The 24395-nt window shown below is 44.0% G+C and overlaps 1 protein-coding gene across 4 annotated transcripts in view; it reads right to left on the reverse strand.

Annotated features, from left to right (window-relative positions):
- Positions 1-4156: 4156 nt before the first annotated feature.
- The window catches only part of LOC117522392 (homer protein homolog 3-like), a 79062-nt gene continuing 58823 nt past the window's right edge, over positions 4157-24395 (reverse strand). For all 4 annotated transcript variants that reach the window (XM_034183788.1, XM_034183786.1, XM_034183787.1 and 1 more), the window contains 3 exons: positions 9941-10048; positions 5137-5217; positions 4157-4992 (listed from right to left, as the gene is read on the reverse strand). In XM_034183788.1, the coding sequence (XP_034039679.1) occupies positions 4807-4992; positions 5137-5217; positions 9941-10048 (375 nt within the window). In that variant the 3' untranslated portion in view covers positions 4157-4806. The remainder of the gene's footprint in view (positions 4993-5136; positions 5218-9940; positions 10049-24395) is intronic.

Raw genomic sequence — 24395 nt, forward strand, 5'->3', positions numbered from 1 at the left:
GATGCACACTGGTGCATACAGCTGAATTAAAACCACTCATATAAGATGGCGCACAGCCAAGAAAATTATGAGAGTCGTAAAACTTTAAAATCCACCTTCACGTGAACAGTGGAGAGGTGCAAACAGAGGGGTTATGTGATAAAATGTTTGCTTTCCAGATAAAATCCTAGTGCAGGAGATAATGGAAACAATCCTTCACATGGTGATACAAGCACCAGATTTGGCATGAAAGTTCTTCAGAAATCAGTGTTTGAGGAAAAAAGTGCTGGCCACTTGAAACTCCAATATGGTGGCCAGGTAGGGGTCAATGAAGAATTACACAGGGGTCAAAATTTAAAAATGCTCCAATCATATAGAAAGCTATACCACATTATGTGTCTGATCACAAAGATTCACATTTTATAAAAAATGGAGCAACTTTAACTTTTGACGACTGTACAAACTGAAACTGACCTTTGTCCCCATTCTTAATGTTTTTAACCCCATAACTCCAGAACATTGTCATAGACAGTCCAAACTATACCCTTTTGGAATATTTATGATCAGACAATGTGTTATACTTTTCAATATGATTGGAGCATTTTTAAATTTTGACCCCTGTGTAATTCTTCATTGACCCCTACCTGGCTGCCATATTAGATTTTCAAGTGGCCCCGCTTTTTTCCTCAAACACTGATTTATGAAGAACATTCATGCCAAATCTGATGCTTGTATCACCATGTGAACAATTGTGGCCAAAAGTCATACCTATCTGCTCCACTATTCATGCTGCTGCGTTCTGGATCATTTGGAGACAAATTTAATGCATTTAAATGGCAGACCTGAAAACAAAGCTTTTGCAGGAGAAAAGATGCACCATTTTTCTTTGGTCCATGGAGTGGATGTTTTCCAAGACGTGGATTCAGTCTGAAATCTCAACTGACTTCATGTATCTTTGGAAATGGATGACAACACAAAGCAGCTTGACTTCCTGGTGCCCTGTGGGTTAATATTAGGGAGGAATACTGTATAAGATCCCACATTAGTGAAAGACACAAGCAACAAATATGAAAAAAGTTGCTCAAAAAAAGTCTGGATCACTGTTTTCTTTGTTTTTATTTCCAATTTGTCATGACAATAAACAGACTGTGTGTGAGTCTGCATTATGTCTACAACCATGTAACAGTAAGGCATGAAAAATACAAACATAGCATCAGTAAACTATTTTATCAATACAGTGTTATTATAAAGTCTGAATTTGTAAAGTCAAAATTCGAGCTTTTACATAAATTATTTTGTTTATAAGACAACCAAAATCTGAAGGCATGATTCTGCTCACAGCTCAAAGCAGAACGCTAAAAATGACAGAAGGCAGAGAATGTTTCTTAAAGGTGTCGGTGACTCAGTGGTTTGGTGAGAGATGGTGCACAGGATGGTTATTCAGACCTGGCAAGTGCAAAGCTCACTTTAACTTATCTGGATGACTTTATAAATTTATGCTGTCTGAATAATTGCTATTGATTCCTAGAATGTTATTCACACTTATTTCTAGTGTATCTCTTTTGTCTTATCTACCAACATGCACTTACTCGGCTGCTGCAGCTTTATTGAGACTTAAAAGTTCCTTATGATGGAATAAAAGATAAATCACATCAGTGACTTTGCTCTTAACTTTGCTCTTTGGTGCCGATATTCAGGTCTGTTTTATTTTAAAGTTTGGTGTCCATGATGCCACAGTCAAATATCAAATACTATCATGGCAGTAAAGCTGTTTTGCTTAGAAAATCTTAACCATATGCACTTGTTTATATGTAAAAATACATAAAAATATTACTTAATATTAATAATAGACTTAATAATCTTCTAAATACATTTGACATTAATGCTGCTACATTATGCGTCGATACCTATAGAGAACAATGTGCTCCTTACTTATCAGTTATATTGATGTATTAATCTAAATGTGTTGGCTATTAGTTACAAATGATCAATACCTAAAAATCTGGGACACCTTTCTCATTTTTGTCATTTATGTATTTTTTAAGATGGCTTTTCAGAGTATGCTGTTCCTTTCCTCATTTGCATCCACTTATTTTGTTTTAAAGACTACAGTAATGAAGAAAAGGTCTCTTAACATTCATGGTGACACTGCTTCACTTTAACACTGAAAAACTACAAGCATCAAGTGTCTAAATAGTACTGGACAGAATTATTGGCACACCCTATATTTTAAGTACAGACTATAAAATATGTTCAGAAATCAATGCAAATAATCCACACTCACTCATCACTCATCTTCAACCGTTTATCCGGGATTGGGTTGCGGGGGCAACAGCTTCAGTGTGGGACCCCAAACTTCCCTTTCCTGGGCCACATCGACCACCTCTGACTGGGGGATCCCAGGCCAGTGTGGAGATACAATCTCTCCACCTGGTCCTGGATCTTCCCCTGTGGTCTCCCAGCTGGGTGTGCCTGGAACTCCTCCCTTGGGAGGCCCCCAGGGGGCATCCTTACCAGATATCCAAACCACCTCAGCTGGCGTCTTTCAATGCAAAGAAGCAGCGGCTCTATTCCGAGCTCCCTATGAATGGCCGAGCTTCTCACCTTATCTCTAAGGGAGACACCAGCAACCATTAACTCATTTCAGCCGCTTGTACTCGCAATCAAGTTTGAACCAACCCTCGTGACCATAGGTGAGAGTAGGAATGAAGATTCACTTGTAGATTCAGAGCTTCACCTTTTGGATCAACTCCCTTACAACATAACAGTACGGCAGAGCGAGTACAATACTGTCTCTGACGCACAGATTCTCCTGGCAATCTCACGCTCTATGGTCCCCTCACTCGTGAACAAGACACCGAGGTACTTGAACTCATTCACTTGGGGCAAAACCTCATTCCCTACCCACTGAGAAATATGGCCTCAGATTTAGAGGTGCTGATCCTCATCTTGGCTGCTTCACACTCAGCTGCAAACTAACCCAGTCAGTGTTGGAGGTCACAGGCCGATGAAGCCAACAGGACCACATCATCTGCAAAGCAGTGATGAGACCCTGAGCCCACCAAACTGGTAACCCTCCTCCTGACTACACCTCAATATCCCGTCCATGAATATCACAAACAGGATTGGTGACAAAAAAACGAATGTACATGTGAGACAGTCATTGGCACAGTTTAGATGAATTTACACTAAATAGTCACCTTTCAGCCAGTTTTCTTTAGAATAATCAGAGTGGAATTGAACATTTCCAAATCACTGAATACGTCTTGGATTTCAAAACATTACTATAAGAAAAGACATCAAATGTAGGCTCAAGTCTCCCACATATATTCAGGATAAACACTAATATTTTTAAGCAACCAAACACCTAAATTTGATGGACAGAGTATATTTTAGTTGGTCCAAATGTAACTCTATTTAAAAATTATTCAGAAAAGGCTATTTAAGACTAATTTAAGTTATTTTTACTTTTTCACCAACTTGTGATACTTCAATAAATGAAAAGTCATTAACAGGATGAAAATCTATAATTGTTTCTTTAAATTCCATTAAAGCTAGTTGCATTTTTGGATAATGTAACTGGAAGGCGTGCAGCCGAGCACCGTGAGTTTTGCACAGTTTTTCCATGAACTGGGATGCACACACCTCATCTTTATATGCATTAGATAATATCTGTGCTGATTCCTTATTTTATGTTAGTGATCAAGTATTTCCCTTTGTTATTTAATTGGAAGTCTCTGAGATCTGGTTTAAAGTTTAAGCATAAGAGTTAAGTTTCACTTCCATCACACGTGTGCAAGTTTCAGATACAGGGAGAGCTCCCCCTATCTGTGAGAGCCAGTAACATATAGACTAAACCACACCCACTGTAATGCCCACATTGTATAAAAGTGTTGTGCAAGTTATGTACGTGGTCTTTCACAAGATGGACACTGTCTGTGGAGACCCTGGTTTTCAACGTGACCGTCAGTAAATTCAAAGTAAGGAATATATCCATGTGTTTTTTTGTAAGGGGCAGTCAATTATACAAAGAACAGGGGGAAATTACATATGTGTCATATTACAGCCACTTAAATGGCTGCTTTAATTCACTCCTGCATTTGTGTTTTCTTTACTTCACATCTTTTTCAGAAAGTTCTTCTCTGTTCCAGTCCACCATGAAGCTGTATAACTGGTGCAGCAACAAATGAAAGCTGCACTGTGTGTTGTCTCGCTCATCTCCAAGCTTATATAACTGCTTCAGAGTTGTCATGATATCTTTTTGGCTTCCCACACAAGCCTCCTTTTTGCACAGCCACTCTGTTTTTGAGAACTACCCACATCAGTCAGATACTGTTTGCATTTCTTAATGCCTTGGAAATGTACATGTATCCATCCCCTGACTTGTCTTAAGAAAACTGGCTATAGAATTGGATCATTTGCATTTTTTAAAACATATTTTAAATTTGGTACTTAAAGTATACATAACCAGGACTGTATTTAAATGTGGAATTCTGTGAAGTACTTACCTTATAGTTGGTTTATTGCACTGAATTTTACTGCTGAAAGCTACATGATCATCAGCATCAGATTGGCTCTGATAAGCGACACTGTGCATATGATGCTGCTGTTGCCGAGTCCAACAGTGCAACTTACAGCATGTTGTCGAGTACAGCTAAGACGTGACTGCGACAGACACATGAATAAGCCTTTGTGCGGATGAACTGGTTCTTGTGCTGGAAAACGACAGGGACCACCACCATCTTGTTCTGTGTCTTCACACTACCCTGGCGTCATCGTTTCCATCCCTTTCACACGTTGTGCTTCTCACTTTTCCCCTCGTCTGTCCTATTTATCAATGATTTTAACTAAACTCTGGCGGAGGTCATTTAGGTCAAAGATCTTGATGTCCAGAATTTCAATGGCCCTCTGGATCTCAGAGTCCATGCGATCTCGTTCCTCTAGTGAGCAATTCAGGTTCTGCTCTGTATTCTGGACGCGTCGCTCCAACTCGGAATTACGCATCTCCATTTCCTAAAAGTTAGAAAAGGAAAGTGAAGGAAAACTTTTAAATATAAATACTAATGTCAAGGCAACTGATGGACACAGACAGTTTTAAAATGTGTTGTTCAACAAATGTCTTCATAACTGATGTTAGTATGCTGAGGTGCTGAATACCTGTAATCGGTGTACGGCCTTGTCTCTCTCGTGTTCCATTTCATGATATTGTGATTTCTTGCTTTGTAAAATATGGATTTCCTAAAATGAAAGGTGGTGTCATATATTAAGTTCTCATCATAATTAATTAAAGGTGCAGTTCCTTTAGATGTTTTTTTCACAATTCAAGTCATGAGAAAGATTTTCTTTTGCACCACTATAGTTTTTCTGCTTTACTATTGAAATAAATAATCCAACATCTTATTTGGCCAATAGGATCAAAATGTGTGTTGTCAGGAAACACCTTAGAATTTTAACCCACATGGATTAAAATGCAGTGACAAGATGCTATGGCACACTCTCTGTGGTGATGTCACATATTATGTGGGGGGCTTTTGTGAGCTGTAGAGCTTGTATTCTAACTGAAAGGATGTAATACGAACACAGAATAAACCAACACAGATAGTAAACACAGGCATTTAGTGATACACTCATATGTCTGGACATATTTCTCACAATATTTTTCCTGGATATAAACTTTGAATTTCTTCATGTGTCTTATTTGCACGATGTCATGGAGCAAACAAACTATATTTTCCATGGATTCACCCCAATTTAAATATTTACTAGAGGAAAAAAATTGCTGCAATTTTGCAATGTAAAAGAGAAATACTGATACTTTATAATAACTACATTTCAATACACAGTACCTTTGATCAGTTTTATGGAAAATTAAAAGGGGATTACACCTTTAATACATCTTAAAAGAAGAAAAAAACACCATGAATAGACGTCCTTTCTGAAGCACCTTTCCCCTCTTACATTAAATGATTAAAGGGCTTGCCAATGCCAAGGAACTGCATGCGCACCGGAACAAATGTGGACTTCACTGCCTTGCTCAAAGGCAGTTCTGTAATGCGTGAGTTCTCCGGAATGACCCTAACGCAGAAAGATGTCCCAGATGTTTCAGTCGAGTTATTTATTTAAAAGAAAAAACAGCTGACCAGGGACAAAATTTGGAAAAAGACAATGCCTGTAACATAACAGTGATAAAAAAGACAACAGAAAAAAGATATATACAAGTGAGGTCAGCAGACAGCAGAAGGCTCTCCAAAAACAGGCCGATATCAGCAACAAACGATGTCTCCAAAAATAGGCAGAGCACATACTAAAAGGAACAGGTAACAATACAGGAACACAAAGAGTCAGCCAAGGTAAAAGAAGTGGGCGATAACGAGAGGAACAGGACATTTTAGTCCATGAGCCCAAAGCCAAATTTGACCTAAATGTTACCAAAGGAATCCAAACTTTCCAATCTAGCCTCAGTATACCACCACAAAAATGTACGATGGACATCTCAGAGTGGTAGCAAAAGCAGGCAGGCTTAGTGAAGGATTACACAGGGGTCAAAATTAGAAATGCTCCAATCCAATGACCATAGGGTTTCCAAAAAAGTACAGTTTGGGCAGTCTATGACTGAATGTTAGAGAGTTATGGGGTAAAAACAACAAAAACAGCAATAATAATAATAAATAATAATAATAATAATAAATCATAATAATAATACAAAAATAAACAAAAGGGGGGACAAATGATCATTTTAGTTTGTACAGAGGTCAACAATTTTACCCTGTAGTCATAACAAAATGTAAGAGATGGTGCAAACTTTCCCTTTTCCTAACCCTATTAACTCAAATAATGATTTGCATCCTTTTTAAGCAAAATTGAAGCTGGGGTCTGAACTGGTTTGTGCTGTTGAAGTTAGCAGTTGAAGTTAAGATTCAGATTCAAAGCTTCATCATCATACATACATACTACAATGAAATTCTGGCATTTTACTGGGTACACAGTAGTGCCTGAACTTTAACCTTTGACCCCAGCACAAACTGAAATTAACCTTTGCCACCATTTTTGCTGTTTTCACATAGCAGCCACCCCGGGTAGGCCATGGTACACTGAGGCTCGATTGTAAGTGTTGTTCGGGCACCTTAAGTGGCAGTGGTGGGCACAGTTCCGATAACATAATTATTGAAGATAATGTTTTCATTTTCGGATTATCATTTTAGATAACTTTAAAAACCATTATCAGACTAATTATCTTTTGATAAATTTTTGTCCGATAACTTTTAGACTGATCACGTAGTAAACAAAGCTGAACAGCGGCAAACATTTTTAAAATTTAAAATCAGTTGAGCACCTACCTGTTAAAAGTTTCCTAACACATGTATAGTTCTATCTTCTGTAAACAGAAGAGAGCTGCTTCCAGGAGAAACCGCTCTATTCTCTGCAGACAAAGAAAAACTGGTTACAAAAAAAACCAAACATTTCCTTTAACACCATACTGATACGCTGGCAATATCACCCAAGTCATCCAGAGGCATACATTTTTAACTTATGGTTCAAATTTTAACCAAACTAATTTTGGACAAGTTATTTAAAATTACTGTCATGTCTGAAGTTTTATAAGGTGAAAATATCAGATATACGTTTTAGTTTTAAAGTACTGTGCTAATCTTTAAGGTTTTAGTGAGCACATGCTGTGCCCAGTAGTGCATTATGGGTAGGATAGGGTAATCTCAGTACGTTCATGACGGGACAAATGCATTTCAGGCACTCTGTTCAGGCTCCACGGACAACGGCATTAAACTCTAGTGCCTAAAACTCTCGTGAATATATTCTCTGAGTTTATAGATGTTGTTATTGTATTTGCGTTTATTAAATTCCACACATCTTAAATGTAGCAGACACGGATTATCTGGAATTTTGTTTTGGCAAGTTTTCAAGGCCTCTACTGCCATCTACTGGCCAGTAGTGTTCATGGCAGTTCATGGCAGTATTTGTCCTGAAGCTGAGCAGACACTGTATGATATTTTAATCACTGTACTCTGTTTCAGTTCAAACTGTACAACAGAACCGCACAATGTAAAAGTTCAGAGCGCACATTGTACGTTCAAAAACCACACATCAAATTTGTGTTTCCAGAAGCAAAACGTAAGCTTTTTTTCAAACTTAATTTACAAAAACTCTCGATGAGAGACATCAAAGTTTAAAAACAAAACAACAAACAAAAAAAAAAACATTACAAGACAGGTCTGCAGTGTTTGCACATGCACAGTGCGAGCGGTTGGATGCTTGTAGCTCTTCAGCAGCGGGATACCCTCACGACGGCCGACCAGAATAATATCGAACTGGTTTGATTTTCATTCGACCATACGATCGGTGATCAGGAGGTGGTTGTGAGATGTTAAACGCAGCTTGTTACTCCATGTACACTACACGATGCAGGACGCACGATTAACCTGAAATTCTGTCCAAAAAATTCTCGCACAAATGAAAAATCAGCTGAAAAAGGGCCAAAACTTGCACAGTGTAAAGCCAACATTTATGTGTCAAGACAATACTGAGTGCACATTTTACAACATCATAAAACATGTGCATGGCACTAATAAAATGAGCGCACATTCTCTCCACATGCAAAACATTTTGCGATGAGACTTCCAGGGCTCCGTAAAAATGCCTGTTTTTACAAAAAAAAAAAAAAAAGGAACATTTTACAAAAGCACATTTATCTGTAAACACCAACACACGACACACGTCACATTAACGTGTTGGTTTACATAATGAATGACTGAACCAACCAAAGTTTAGCATATCGAGGCACTTTTACCCAGAATCCTTTGCGATCTGTCTGTGTTTGTTACAAAACCTCAGAATTAGTGCATTATACAACATTAAAAGATATATGTTATATTTTACCTTTGTACAAATGACAGAATTGACATTAATGGAGTTATTCTATCGGTATTAATGTTATTTATAAATCAAAACCATAAGTCAGTATGACTTTATTTTCCAAGACCTCCGCCTGACCGGAGCGGGTGCTTCTGTGCTGGAAGTCATGTAGTAAATAAGAGCTTCCAGAAGGGGGCAGGATGTTCAAACATAGAAGTGCGGGCTCATTGTTTGGGTCTGTTGTTGCTTTTGATGCTTCCAAAAGCGATCGTGGTGTTAAAACTCAAATTCAGCTTGTTAGTAGTTGCAAATGTACCAGAGACAATACTGGAACTTATCAGTTATCTGTAACGTCCGATACATTTTTGGGTGGTTTATGTTTATCAAAGACAACTTTTCAGTTATCTGATTATCTGTTATTGAAGATAATTTTTTGGTTATCTGTGCCCATCACTGTTAAGTGGTACCAACAACCTGCTTGGCCCATGGATTATCTGTAACAGCAGATCAATAAACTGTACAGGAAATGCGGGGAACAATGTTTGACAAACCAGAAAAAAAAAACTGTAACAAAGGAAGACTCCGAAATACTGTGACAAAAGGTCAATGACAAAAATCAAATGTGTAAATTATTCTGATGATAATGATGATACTGATGGCAGGAGACACAAGAGGGCTCGTGCCCAGTGACAACACAAGAGGGCACCAGAGGGACAGGGAGCAGGGACGACTGAAACATGGAAATGACAATAAGACAGGGACAACTACAACACAGGAATGACAATAACAGAAATTATTCACTATGAGGAAAAATTAACCAGATAATCAGGATGGCAAATAACAAGACCCAGGAAATACACCAGAGAAGGACACAAAACGTGACCATGACAAGTATAACAGGGAGTAATTAACCAGATAACCCAGAGAATAAATCATACAAAAGACAGAATAACATAGACAAGAATCCAAAACACCAAAATGTGACACAAGTTCAACACACAGACAGGAGTAGCAGGGAATCAAACCAGCAACACTTTGTTCAATAGCAACGATGAGCCTGATTGTAGATGATGAGTTAAAATCAACAACCTACCTCATCTTTGGCCTTAAGCAGGGCCTCCAGCTCCTCCAGTGAATGGGTCAGCTCATCCTTCAGCATGTCAGAGGGGCCGTGGCCCCCATGGGCCTCCAGGTCAGCCACCTGAAAAAACACACAAACACACCAATTATATTTGGACTGAACAGATGAAGGTTGGTGTGAATTGTCATTGTAATGCACTTTGAGCATCATAGTTGGTGTTTGGCCTCATCCAATCTTGCTTTGTCCATATAAAATAAATAATACTGTCACCAATACTGATTCTATTCTATTCTGAAGAGTTAAAGCATGACAATGTGAGCATTACAAACAAAAATGATGAAGAAGTGATGTGAAATTAACGATACTGAGATTATAAAACACGTGTTAATATACAATAATCTACTCTTTGGTTGTTTTGCCAGTATGTTTTAGGTCATTATAAATCTGCAGTGTGAAGCTCCATCCTATTAGTTTGGCAAAATTAGCTGAATCAGAGCACATAATGTAACCCTGTACACGGTCAAAATCATGAAAAGTAATAATAATAATAATAACAATAATAATAATTAAATAAAGACATGGAAAATGCATAGTACTTTGGGTCCCAAGGACCAGGATTGGTGGCCTGGTTCTTTCCTTCAATTGGGGCAACTCAAATAATCACAGAATTAATGACTTGGAATTTCTCAGTGTGACACAAACTATCATTACTGGGCTGCATACATAGGTCACTCAGTAGATAGGAGTTGGGCTACCAGTATGTAGATTTGGGTTCAATTACCGTCATGCTACCTCTCTGTGTCCTTGGATTAGACACTTTATCTTCATTGACCCAGTCCACCCAGCTGTAAATGAGTGCTAGCTTTGGCTGGGAAAGTAACCTATGATGGACTCGAGTCCCATCACACCACACAGATTCCGTAGTTAAGCACTAGTACGATGAGGTAATGTAGGATTTACCTCTGTCTCTGACAGGGAAACACATTAGGAGCACAGGAGTTACTGATAGATGAAGAAGAAGGACTGCATTTCTATCTAGCAGATACTGAAAGTGCTTTACAATGACAATTCACATTTTCTCCTCCAGCTAAGGCTGGTACCCATTTTTACAGCTGGGTGGACTGGGACAATGAAGATTAAGTGCCTTGTCCAAGGACACAGACAGGTAGCATGAGCAGGATTCAAACACAGATCTACATATTGGCAGACCAACCGCTTATCCACTCAACTACCTGATCTGTATTAATTTATTTATTTTCTAAATCAATATTTCAGAGTTTGATTTTGTTTTTTGTTTTTTTTGTTTGTTTGTTTGTTTTTGTTGTTTTTTTTAATCTGTATAACATTTGGCTGTGGGACAGACTGGCGTCCTGTCCAGGGCGTACCCCACCTCATGCCCTATGACTGCTGCGATAGACTCCAGCCCTCTATTTATATACTCCATCACAACTCAAGATGAAGTTTGAATGTAGAATATGAGATAGTGGTTACATTTTCCTCTTTTTTCTTGCAAAGTTTGTTGCTCTTTTGATGGTTGTGCTTTAAAATCAAAACCTTGCAACCTTAGTTCAAGTTATATTCAAGACTGTTTAATAAAAGTTAAATAATCAGTGTTGTAAAGTCAGCACTGCTAAGCTTAAATTTATGTGTTTTTGTTCTATTTTATTGTCCAGTTTAAAACACTTGTTTGACAAGTAATCAAAACATAATCACACAGTGATCAAATGTTAAAAAAAAAAGTATAAAATAAAATAGTGACATTAGGGTTTTACAGAGAAACTAATAATCTGTAACCTATTACATTTCAGAAGTAACCTTCCCAACACTGGTTGTGCATATGGAACAGGATAAAACTAGAGCTCAACTGATATCTCTGTTGAGAACTGATATCCTACAGGCCTCTACTGGTGGTTGGCTCTCACTGCGGTATTGTATCACTTCCTGTTCCGGAGCACAACAGTGTTTTGCTGTATCTGTTAGCTGTTTAATCTGCACAGTTAGATTGATCTAGTTAACTAGATAACGATTTGTTTCACAGTGTAATCTTCACATGCCTTAACTAAAGCACTCCCTCTGCTGAATCACCTCTAAATTATTTACACATTATTCACTTTGTGTGTTTTTAGGAATCCGCTAGCTTAGCATAGCTACTAGCTCTTAGCTGATTTAGCATGGCGGCTTCTCCTGTCTCTCCCGCACTTTTCTGCTCTGGGTGTGAAATGTTTAGTTATTCCTCGTCCTCCTTTAGCAGCCCCATGTACACCGCCAACCCGTTCACATTTCTAACCGTTTTTCCCCACTCAGCAACACACCTGCCGAGGATCAAACTCTGGTTATTGGCGACTCTGTTTTGAGAAATGTGAAGTTAGCGACACCAGCAACCATAGTCAATTGTCTTCTGGGGGCCAGAGCAGGCGACATTGAAGGAAATTTGAAACTGCTGGCTAAGGCTAAGCGTAAATTTGGTAAGATTGTAATTCACGTCGGCAGTAATGACACCCGGTTACGCCAATCGGAGGTCACTAAAATTAACATTGAATCGGTGTGTAACTTTGCAAAAACAATGTCGGACTCTGTAGTTTTCTCTGGGCCCCTCCCCAATCGGACCGGGAGTGACATGTTTAGCCGCATGTTCTCCTTGAATTGCTGGCTGTCTGAGTGGTGTCCAAAAAATGAGGTGGGCTTCATAGATAATTGGCAAAGCTTCTGGGGAAAACCTGGTCTTGTTAGGAGAGACGGCATCCATCCCACTTTGGATGGAGCAGCTCTCATTTCTAGAAATCTGGCAAATTTTCTTAAATCCTCCAAACCGTGACTATCCAGGGTTGGGACCAGGAAGCAGAGTTGTAGTCTTACACACCTCTCTGCAGCTTCTCTCCCCCTGCCATCCCCTCATTACCCCATCCCCGTAGAGACGGTGCCTGCTCCCAGACCACCAATAATCAGTAAAAATCTATTTAAGCATAAAAATTCAGAAAGAAAAAATAATATAGCACCTTCAACTGCACCACAGACTAAAACAGTTAAATGTGGTCTATTAAACATTAGGTCTCTCTCTCTTCTAAGTCCCTGTTAGTAAATGATATAATAATTGATCAACATATTGATTTATTCTGCCTTACAGAAACCTGGTTACAGCAGGATGAATATGTTAGTTTAAATGAGTCAACACCCCCGAGTCACACTAACTGTCAGAATGCTCGTAGAACGGGCCGAGGTGGAGGATTAGCAGCAATCTTCCATTCCAGCTTATTAATTAATCCAAAACCCAGACAGAGCTTTAATTCATTTGAAAGCTTGACTCTTAGTCTTGTCCATCCAAATTGGAAGTCCCAAAAACCAGTTTTATTTGTTATTATCTATCGTCCACCTGGTCGTTACTGTGAGTTTCTCTGTGAATTTTCAGACCTTTTGTGTTGTGTGGGCCGCTGAAGAGGAGGCACTGCTGGCCCACCACCACCAGATGGCGCCCTGCTTGGAGTGCGGGCTTCAAGCACGAGAGGGCACCGGAGCCACTGGGAGTGACAGCTGTCACTCATCCTCAGCACCAGCTGTCACTCATTCATCTCATCACCATCACCATAAAGGCTGGACTGCAACTCCACCTCCTCGCCGAGAAATCAACTACCAATCAGGTAATTTTCTCTGCTGACTTAAACTTTGAGTATTAGTCTGATCTCTTTTTGCAGCCATTTTCCTGTGGTGTGCCTTATCTGCGGAGTTGGCGTTTGGTGTGGACTGCGACGGCTTCACCTCACACCCCACTCAGATAAGTGGTTAACTCAGGAGCTGCACGAGTGTGTGATTGGAGGTGGAGGTTCTCCCTCCTTTACTGAATACAGACTGTGGGATTACTGAGTGTGCGACCTCACACTCATCTGGACTGTCTCTGTTCTCTGCCAGCAGTACCGGGTCTGACTGCTGAAGACAGCGGCCACCTGGGGCGCAGGGCTTGGCAGCTCCAGTGTTCTTCAGCTCCGTTGGCGGTGGAAGCTGTGTGGATCCGGCTTTTCTCTCGCCAGGCATCTTCTATCGTCGAGCCTGCCCACACGTCACCTGGTGTATGATTGACAGTCACTGTATTGTTATTGTCTGTACATCGTTGTGTGATTCACAACATTAAATTGTTACTTTTTGGCTTATCCATTGTCCGTTCATTAACGCCCCCTGTTGTGGGTCCGTGTCACGACACTTTCACAACAGGATTTCTCGGCCAGCGTCATGGATCCTTAGGGGCGTCAACCATCGCTTGAACAGCCAATGGAAGAGCGAGGTGCACAGGCGCCAGCAGGAGGCGTGTTGGGTGAGCTGCAGCACATCTTAACCACCTTTACCGCTCGGTTGGATTTAATTACCGAGCAGAGCAGTGTTCTCAATCATAGGATGGAGGCTCTCACCGCCCAGGTGGAAGCGCGTGCTCAGGGCGCTGCGGCAGCACCTCCTCCTGCTGACCGTGTGCCAGAAACAGACATTCCGCTGGTCGTTCAACGAACCCCCCCACCTTCCCCTGAAGCATACATAAGTCCTCCGGAGCCATACGGAGGCTGTGTGGAGACGTGCGCGGACTTCTTGATGCAGTGCTCACTCGTCTTTTCACAGCGTCCTGTCATGTACGCAGCAGACGCCAGCCGGGTGGCTTATGTGATCAATTTGCTTCGAGGAGAGGCACGCACCTGGGCTACGGCGCTTTGGGAGCAGAATTCACGGCTCCTAACGGTTTATACTGAGTTTGTGAGGGAGTTCCGACAGGTGTTCGACCACCCTCATAGAGGCGAGACCGCTTCAAGTGTGCTGCTGTCGATACGGCAGGGGCGTCGGAGCGCAGCGAAGTATGTAGTCGACTTCCGCATCGCGGCAGCGCGAGCCGGCTGGAATGCTGTTGCGCTCCGCGCCGCCTTTGTAAATGGACTGTCTCTGGTCCTTAAGGAGCACCTGGTGGCGAAGGACGAGCCGCGGGATTTAGATGGGCTTATCGACCTGGTTATACGGTTAGACAACCGATTAACGGAACACCAACGGGAACGAGACGAGGGGCGTGGCCAGGCACAAGCCGTCCCTCTTCCTCCCGGGTCCGAAAGGAAGCCGACTTCCCCACGCTCCACTGCCAGGGCTCTCCACGTGACAACAGCTCCCCCTGCTGACGTTGCTATGGAAACGAGCAGGGCCAAAAAACGATCAGATCAGAGACAAAGGAGGCTGATCCGTGGAGAGTGTTTTCTCTGCAGCTCTACCGAGCACATACAGAGAGAATGCCCCAAACGGTCAAAACAACAGCACTCGTCCTTGGAGACTGGGCTAAGGGTGGGTCACAACACCCACGTGGGGAAACCCCGACGATCTGCACGAATCCCAGTCACGATCCTGAGTGGGGATCTAACCCTTCACGCCCCAGCACTGGTGGACACGGGGTCAGAGGGGAATCTGCTGGATAGCAGATGGGTAAAGGAGGTTGGGCTCCCTCTAGTGGCCTTACCGTCACCATTGTCGGTGCGGGCGCTAGATGGCACCCTTCTTCCACTAATCACACACCAGACACAGCCAGTGACATTGGTGGTGTCTGGGAATCACAGGGAGGAGATTGTGTTTTATGTAACACCTTCTACCTCCCGAGTGATTTTGGGTTTTCCATGGGTGTTAAAACACAATCCCCGGATTGATTGGCTGTCTGGGGTTGTGGTTCAGTGGAGCGAAACCTGCCACCGGGAGTGTTTAGGATCCTCGGTTCCACCCGGTGTGACTGCTAGGGAGGAGGTTTCAGTCCCCCCCAATCTGCCGGCGGTGCCGGCCAAGTACCACGACCTTGCTGACGTCTTCAGCAAGGATCTGGCACTCACGCTGCCCCCGCACAGTCCGTACGATTGTGCCATTGATTTGATACCAGGCGCTGAGTACCCGTCCAGCAGGCTGTACAACCTCTCATGTCCGGAATGCGAATCAATGGAGACCTACATCCGGGACTCGTTAGCTGCCGGGTTGATCCGGAACTCCACCTCCCCGATGGGTGCTGGTTTCTTTTTTGTGGGCAAGAAGGACGGCGGACTCCGTCCATGCATTGATTACAGAGGGCTGAATGAGATCACGGTTCGCAACCGATACCCGTTACCTCTGTTGGATTCAGTGTTCACGCCCCTGCATGGAGCCAAAATTTTCACGAAATTGGATCTTAGGAATGCTTATCACCTGGTTCGGATCCGGGAGGGAGACGAGTGGAAGACGGCATTTAACACCCCGTTAGGTCACTTTGAGTACCTGGTCATGCCGTTCGGTCTCACCAATGCGCCCGCGACATTCCAAGCATTGGTTAATGACGTCTTGCGGAACTTCCTGCATCAGTTTGTCTTCGTATATCTAGACGATATACTCATCTTTTCTCCAGATCCTGAGACCCATGTCAAGCATGTACGTCAGGTCCTACAGCGGTTGTTGGAGAACCGGCTGTTTGTGAAGGGTGAGAAGTGTGAGTTCCACCGCACTTCTTTGTCCTTCTTGGGGTTCATCATCTCCTCCAACTCTGTTGCCCCTGATCCGGCCAAGGTTGCGGCGGTGAGTGATTGGCCCCAACCAACGAACCGTAGGAAACTACAACAGTTCCTCGGTTTTGCAAATTTCTACCGGAGGTTCATCAAGGGCTACAGTCAGGTAGTTAGCCCCCTGACAGCCCTGACCTCCACAAAAGTCCCCTTCACCTGGTCGGATCGGTGCGAAGCCGCGTTTAGGGAGTTGAAACGCCGGTTCTCGACTGCACCGGTTCTGGTGCAGCCCGATCCCAAGCGCCAGTTTGTTGTTGAAGTGGATGCCTCTGACTCAGGGATAGGAGCCGTGCTGTCCCAGAGCGGGGAGTCCGACAAGGTTCTCCATCCATGTGCCTACTTTTCCCGCAGGTTGACCCCAGCTGAACGGAACTAAGACGTCGGCAATCGGGAACTTCTTGCGGTGAAGGAGGCTCTTGAGGAGTGGAGACACCTGTTGGAGGGAGCATCGGTACCATTTACGGTTTTCACGGACCATCGGAACCTGGAGTACATCCGGACCACGAAGCGTCTGAACCCCAGGCAAGCCCGCTGGTTGCTGTTCTTCGGGCGTTTTGACTTCCGGATCACCTACCGCCCCGGGACAAAGAACCAACGATCTGATGCCCTGTCCCAGGTGCACGAAGAGGAGGTCAAGACCGAGCTGTCAGACCCCCCTGAAACCATCATCCCCGAGTCCACTGTCGTGGCCGCCCTTACCTGGGACGTGGAGAAGACCGTCCGGGAGGCCCTGACACGGAGCCCGGACCCGGGGACAGGTCCGAAGAACAAACTGTACGTCCCACCAGAGGCCAGGGCTGCGGTCCTTGACTTCTGTCACGGTTCCAAGCTCTCCTGTCACCCAAGGGTGCGAAGGACCGTGGCAGTGGTCCGGCAGCACTTCTGGTGGGCGTCTATGGAAGCCGACGTCCGGGAGTATGTCCAGTCCTGCACCACCTGTGCCAGGGGCAAAGCCGACCATCACAAAGCCCAAGGCCTCCTCCAGCCTCTGCCTGTGCCTCGTCGCCCCTGGTCTCATATCGGCCTGGACTTTGTCACAGGCCTCCCGCCGTCCCAGGGCAACACCACCATCTTAACGATAGTGGACCAGTTCTCCAAGGCGGCCCACTTCGTGGCCCTCCCGAAGCTCCCGACGGCCCAGGAGACTGCAGACCTCCTGGTCCACCACGCCGTGCATCTGCATGGGATTCCAACAGACATTGTCTCGGATCGTGGTCCTCAGTTCTCCTCCCAGGTCTGGAGGAGTTTCTGCAAGGAACTGGGGCCACCGTCAGTCTCTCGTCTGGGTACCACCCCCAGACGAACGGGCAGGCAGCGCGGACTAACCAGGAACTGGAGCAGGCCCTCCGCTGCGTGACCTCCACGCACCCGACGGCCTGGAGTGACCATCTGGCCTGGATCGAGTACGCTCATAATAGCCAAGTCTCATCTGCCACCGGCCTCTCCCCGTTTGAGGTGTGTTTGGGGTACCAGCCCCCGTTGTTTCCACTGGTGGAGGGAGAGGTCGGGGTGCCCTCGGTCCAGGCCCATCTGAGGAAGTGCCGTCGGGTGTGGCGTACCGCCCGCTCTGCCCTGCTCAGAGCCCGGACGAGGACTAAGGCCCATGCAGACCGCCGGCGTTCCCCGGCCCCTGCATACCAGCCCGGGCAGGCGGTTTGGTTATCCACAAAGGACATACCTCTGCAAACGGAATCCCAGAAGCTTAAGGACAGATTTATAGGACCCTTCACCATCGTGAAGGTCCTCAGTCCAGCCGCAGTGAAGCTGAAGCTGCCAGCTTCACTGCGGATACATCCAGTATTCCATGTCTCCAGACTCAAACCCTGCCACACCTCTCCCCTCTGTGCCCCCGGACCGGCGCCGCCGCCTGCCCGGATCATCGACGGGGAGCCGGCTTGGACTGTGCGCCGACTCCTGGACGTTCGTCGAAAGGGCCGGGGGTTCCAGTATTTGGTGGACTGGGAAGGATATGGACCCGAAGAACGCTCCTGGGTGAAGAGCAGCTTCATCCTGGACCCGGCCCTCCTGGCCGATTTCTACGCCCGGCACACGGACAAGCCTGGTCGGACGCCAGGAGGCGCCCGTTGAGGGGGTGGGTCCTGTTGTGTGGGCCGCTGAAGAGGAGGTACTGCTGGCCCACCACCACCAGATGGCGCCCTGCTTGGAGTGCGGGCTTCAAGCACGAGAGGGCGCCGGAGCCACTGGGAGTGACAGCTGTCACTCATCCTCAGCACCAGCTGTCACTCATTCATCTCATCACCATCACCATAAAGGCCGGACTGCAACTCCACCTCCTCGCTGAGAAATCAACTACCAATCAGGTAATTTTCTCTGCTGACTTAAACTTTGAGTATTAGTCTGATCTCTTTTTGCAGCCGTTTTCCTGTGGTGTGCCTTATCTGCGGAGTTGGCGTTTGATGTGGACTGCGACGGCTTCGCCTCACACCCCACTCAGATAAGTGGTTAACTCAGGAGCTGCACGAGTGTGTGATTGGAGGTGGAGGTTCTCCCTCCTTTACTGAATATAGACTGTGGGATTACTGAGTGTGCGACCTCACACTCATCTGGACTGTCTCTGTTCTCTGCCAGCAGTAACGGGTCTGACTGCTGAAGACAGCGGCCACCTGGGGCGCAGGTGTTCTTCAGCTCCGTTGGCGGTGGAAGCTGTGTGGATCCGGTTTTTCTCTCGCCAGGCGTCTTCTATCGTCGAGCCTGCCCACACGTCACCTGGTGTATGATTGACAGTCACTGTATTGTTATTGTCTGTACATCGTTGTGTGATTCACAACATTAAATTGTTACTTTTTGGCTTATCCATTGTCCGTTCATTAACGCCCCCTGTTGTGGGTCCGTGTCACGACACTTTCACAACATTTTGTCTGACTTAGTCCTTAGCTCAGATAAGATAATTATAGTGGGCGATTTTAACATCCACACAGATGCTGAGAATGACAGTCTCAACACTGCATTTAATCTATTATTAGACTCATTTGGCTTTGCTCAAAATGTAAATGAGTCCACCCACCAATTTAATCATATCTTAGATCTTGTTCTGACTTATGGTATGGAAATTGAAGGCTTAACAGTATTCCCTGAAAACTCCCTTCTGTCTGATCATTTCTTAATAACATTTACATTTACTCTGATGGACTACCCAGCTTTCGGAAAGCGCTGTAACTAGGTTTAAGGATATGATTCCTTCTTTATGTTCTCCAATGCCATATACCAACACAGTGCAGAGTAGCTACCTAAACTCTGTAAGTGAGATAGAGTATCTCGTCAATAGTTTTACATCCTCATTGAAGACAACTTTGGATGCTGTAGCTCCTCTGAAAAAGAGAGCTTTAAATCAGAAGTGCCTGACTCTGTGGTATAACTCACAAACTCGCAGCTTAAAGCAGATAACCCGTAAGTTGGAGAGGAAATGGCGTCTCACTAATTTAGAAGATCTTCACTTAGCCTGGAAAAAGTCTGTTGCTCTATAAAAAAGCCCTCCGTAAAGCTAGGACATCTTTCTACTCATCACTAATTGAAGAAAATAAGAACAACCCCAGGTTTCTTTTCAGCACTGTAGCCAGGCTGACAAAGAGTCAGAGCTCTATTGAGCCGAGTATTCCTTTAACTAGTAATGACTTCATGACTTTCTTTGCTAATACAATTTTAACTATTAGAGAAAAAATGACTCATAACCATCCCAAAGACGTATCGTTATCTTTGGCTGCTTTCAGTGATGCCGGTATTTGGTTAGACTCTTTCTCTCTGATTGTTCTGTCTGAGTTATTTTCATTAGTTACTTCCTCCAAACCATCAACATGTCTATTAGACCCCATTCCTACCAGGCTGCTCAAGGAAGCCCTACCATTAACTACCATTAATGCTTCGATCTTAAATATGATCAATCTATCTTTATTAGTTGGCTATGTACCACAGGCTTTTAAGGTGGCAGAAATTAAACCATTACTTAAAAAGCCATCACTTGACCCAGCTATCTTAGCTAATTATAGGCCAATCTCCAACCTTCCTTTTCTCTCAAAAATTCTTGAAAGGGTAGTTGTAAAACAGCTAACTGATCATGTATCAGCTAATGGTGCCAGAAGGACTGCAAAATACCAAGCAGTTGATGGCATTAAAATGGGTATAAGTGGGCACCAGAGTGACGAAACATGTGCAGCACTGTAAGTGACTCGAGCCCAGTTGTAAAGTGCCAGCTGACACCACGTTTATTTTTAACTCTTGGGTCGATGCCATGAAAGTCTAACTGACCTACTGTATCTGCTGTTCCTCTTGTGCAGTGAGGTGAGTGGGACACATCCCATTTTGTAGTTACACTCCAGATCTGCACAGCTCCAAAAACCAGGCTTGAAAATTTCACAAACTGGGTATCGAATTGTGTCAAACGCTTACACGTGAAATAAAAATGAGTAAAACAATTCACATTAGTTTGGTTAATGTTGAAGAAGTCATCCAGACAATGATGTCTAGATGTCCAAAGAACTGGAATTCTTCTTTTGGTTTTGGTTATTTTGTCTTGAAAACCAGGATGAGACATCGAGTTATTTGGGAGACCATCTCCCACTAGACCATCATTATGCGGACTCAGAATCGAATTCCCATACCGGATCGGTCGTGGCCCGGGTTAACAACGTCCGCCACCGATGCTATTGCCCAACAGGGTGCCGGTGGAAATTGGGCTACTGCTGGGCGAAGACGACGAAGAAGAGGAGGAAAACGTTGCCACGAACAGCGGAAGAAGAAGAAAACTAGAAGGGTGGTAATGAGAGTGGGGACTTTGAATGTTGGTAGTATGACTGGTAAAGGGAGAGAGCTGGCTGATATGATGGAGAGGAGAAAGGTAGACATATTGTTTGTGCAAGAGACCAAGTGGAAGGGAAGTAAGAGCAGGAGCATTGGCGGTGGGTACAAGTTGTTGTACCATGGTGAGGACAGGAAGAGAAATGGTGTTGGGGTCATTTTAAAGGAAGAGTATGTTAAAAGTGTGTTGGAGGTTAAGCGAGTGTCTGACAGGGTGATGAGTGTGAAGTTGGAAATTGAAGGGGTGATGATGAATATCATCAGTGCATATGCCCCACAGGTTGGTTGTGAGATGGAGAAAGAAGATTTCTGGAGTGTGTTAGATGAGGTGGTGGAGAGTGTGCCAAGCATGAAAGAGTGGTGATAGGAGCAGACTTCAATGGGCATGTTGGTGAAGGGAACAGAGGTGATGAGGAAGTAATGGGTAGATATGGTATCAAGGATAGGAATGGGGAAGGACAGATGGTAGTTGATTTTGCAAAAAGGATGGAAATGGCTGTGGTGAATACCTACTTTAAGAAAAGGGAGGAGCACAGGGTAACATATAAGAGTGGAGGAAGGTGCACACAGGTGGACTACACTCTTTATAGGAGATGCAAGCTAAAAGAAATCACAGACTGTAAGGCGGTAGCAGGAGAGAGTGTCACTAGACAGCACAGGATGGTTGTTTGTAGGATGACTTTAGAGGTAAAGAAGAAGAAGAGAGTGAGAGCTCAACAAAGGATCAGATGGTGGAAGCTGAAGGAGGAAGACGTGTGAAATTTAGCGAGCAGGTGAGAGAAGCACTGGTTGGAGGGGAAGCAATTTTGGACAACTGGAAAAGTACTGCAGATGTGGTGAGGGAGACAGCTAGGACAGTACTGGGTATGACATGTGGACAGTGGAAGGAAGACAAGGAGACTTGGTGGTGGAATGAAGAGGTCCAGGAAAGCATAAGGAGAAAGAGGTTGGCGAAAAAGTTTTGGGATAGTCGGAGAGATGAAGAAAGTAGACAGGAGTACAAGGAGATGCGGCGTAAGGCGAAAAGAGAAGTGGCAAAAGCAAAGGAAAAGGCATATTGCGAGCTGTACAAGAAGTTGAATAGTAAGGAAGGAGAAAAGCACTTGTACCGATTGGCCAGACAAAGGGACAGAGCTGGAAAGGATGTGCAGCAGGTTAGGGTGATAAAAGATGCGCATGGTAATGTGCTGACAAGTGAGGAGTGTGTGCTGAGAAGGTGGAGGGAATATTTTGAAGAGTTGATGAATAAAGAAAATGAGCGAGAGAAAAGGCTGGATGATGTGGTGAGAGTAAATCAGGAAGTACAAGAGATTAGCAAGGAAGAAGTGAGGGCTGCTATGAAGAGGATGAAGAGTGGAAAGGCAGTCGGTCCAGATGACATTCCAGTGGAGGCATGGAAATGTCTAGGAGAGATGGCAGTAGAGTTTCTAACCAGATTGTTTAATAAAATCTTGGAAAGTGAGAGCATGCCTGAGGAGTGGAGACGAAGTCTGCTAGTTCCTATTTTCAACAACAAGGGTGATGTGCAGAGCTGCAGTAACTACAGAGGCATAAAGCTGATCAGCCACAGCATGAAGTTATGGGAAAGAGTAGTAAAGCTAGGCTTAGAAAACAGGTGAAGATCTGTGAGCAGCAATATGGTTTCATGCCGAGAAAGAGCACTACAGATGCAATGTTTGCTCTGAGAATACTGTTGGAAAAGTACAGAGAAGGACAGAAAGAGTTACATTGTGTGTTTGTGGACTTAGAAAAAGCTTATGATAGGGTGCCAAGAGAAGAGTTGTGGTATTGTATCAGGAAGTCTGGAGTGGCAGAGAAGTATGTTAGGGTAGTGCAGGACATGTACAAGAATAGTGTGACAGCGGTGAGATGCACAGTCGGAATGACAGACTTATTCAAGGTGGAGGTGGGATTACACCAAGGATCAGCTCTGAGTCCTTTCTTGTTTGCAGTGGTGATGGACAGGTTGACGGATGAGATCGGACAGGAGTCCCCATGGACTATGATGTTTGCAGATGACATTGTGATCTGTAGTGAGAGTAGACAGCAAGTTGAGTCTAGTCTGGAGAAGTGGAGATATGCTTTGGAGAAAAGGGGAATGAAAGTCAGTAGAAGCAAGACTGAGTACATGTGTGTGAATGAGAGGGAGCCCAGTGGAATAGTGCAGTTACAAGGAGTAGAAGTGGTGAAAGTAGATGAGTTTAAATATTTGGGGTCAACTGTTCAAAGTAATGGAGAGTGTGGTAGAGAGATGAAGAAGAGAGTGCAGGCAGGGTGGAGTGGGTGGAGAAAGGTGGCAGGAGTGATTTGTGACCGAAGAATATCAGCAAGGGTGAAGGGGAAAGTTTACAAAACAGTAGTGTATGGTTTAGAGACAGTGGCACTAACAAAAGACAGGAGGCAGAGCTGGAGGTGGCAGAGCTGAAGATGTTGAGATTCTCTTTGGGAGTGACAAGAATGGACAAGATTAGGAATTAACATATCAGAGGGACAGCTCAGGTGGGACGGTTTGGAGACAAAGTCAGAGAGGCGAGATTGAGATGGTTTGGACATGTGCAGAGGAGGGACCCAGGGTATATAGGGAGAAGGATGCTGAGGATGGAGCCACCAGGCAGGAGGAGAAGAGGGAGACCAAAGAGGAGGTTCATGGATGTGCTGAGAGAGGACATGCAGGTGGTTGGTGTGACAGAGGAAGATACAGAGGACAGGGTGAGATGGAAACGATTGATCTGCTGTGGCAACCCCTAACGGGAACAGCCGAAAGACAAAGAAGAAGAAGGACTAATTATCTTCCGACGAATTACCGTCCGATAACGTACTAAACTAACCTAACAGCGAAAAACTTTTAAAACTGTTAAAGCTGTTGAGACCTACCTGTTAAAAGTTTCCTAATAAGCATGTTTTTCTATTCTCTGCAAACAGAAACCACTCTATCATCTGTAAGCAAAAGAGAACTGGTGACCAAAAAAAAAAGTCATTTCCTTTAACACCATACTAATATAATCGCAATGTCACCAAGTCATCCAGAGGCATACATGTTTAACTTATGGTTCAAATTTTAATCACTCATTTTAGACAAGTTATTTAAAATTATTGTCATGTCTGTTTATAAAGTGAAAATATCA

The sequence above is a fragment of the Thalassophryne amazonica genome, chromosome 12, assembly GCF_902500255.1.
Source record: "Thalassophryne amazonica chromosome 12, fThaAma1.1, whole genome shotgun sequence".
NCBI classification, from domain to species: Eukaryota; Metazoa; Chordata; class Actinopteri; order Batrachoidiformes; family Batrachoididae; genus Thalassophryne; species Thalassophryne amazonica.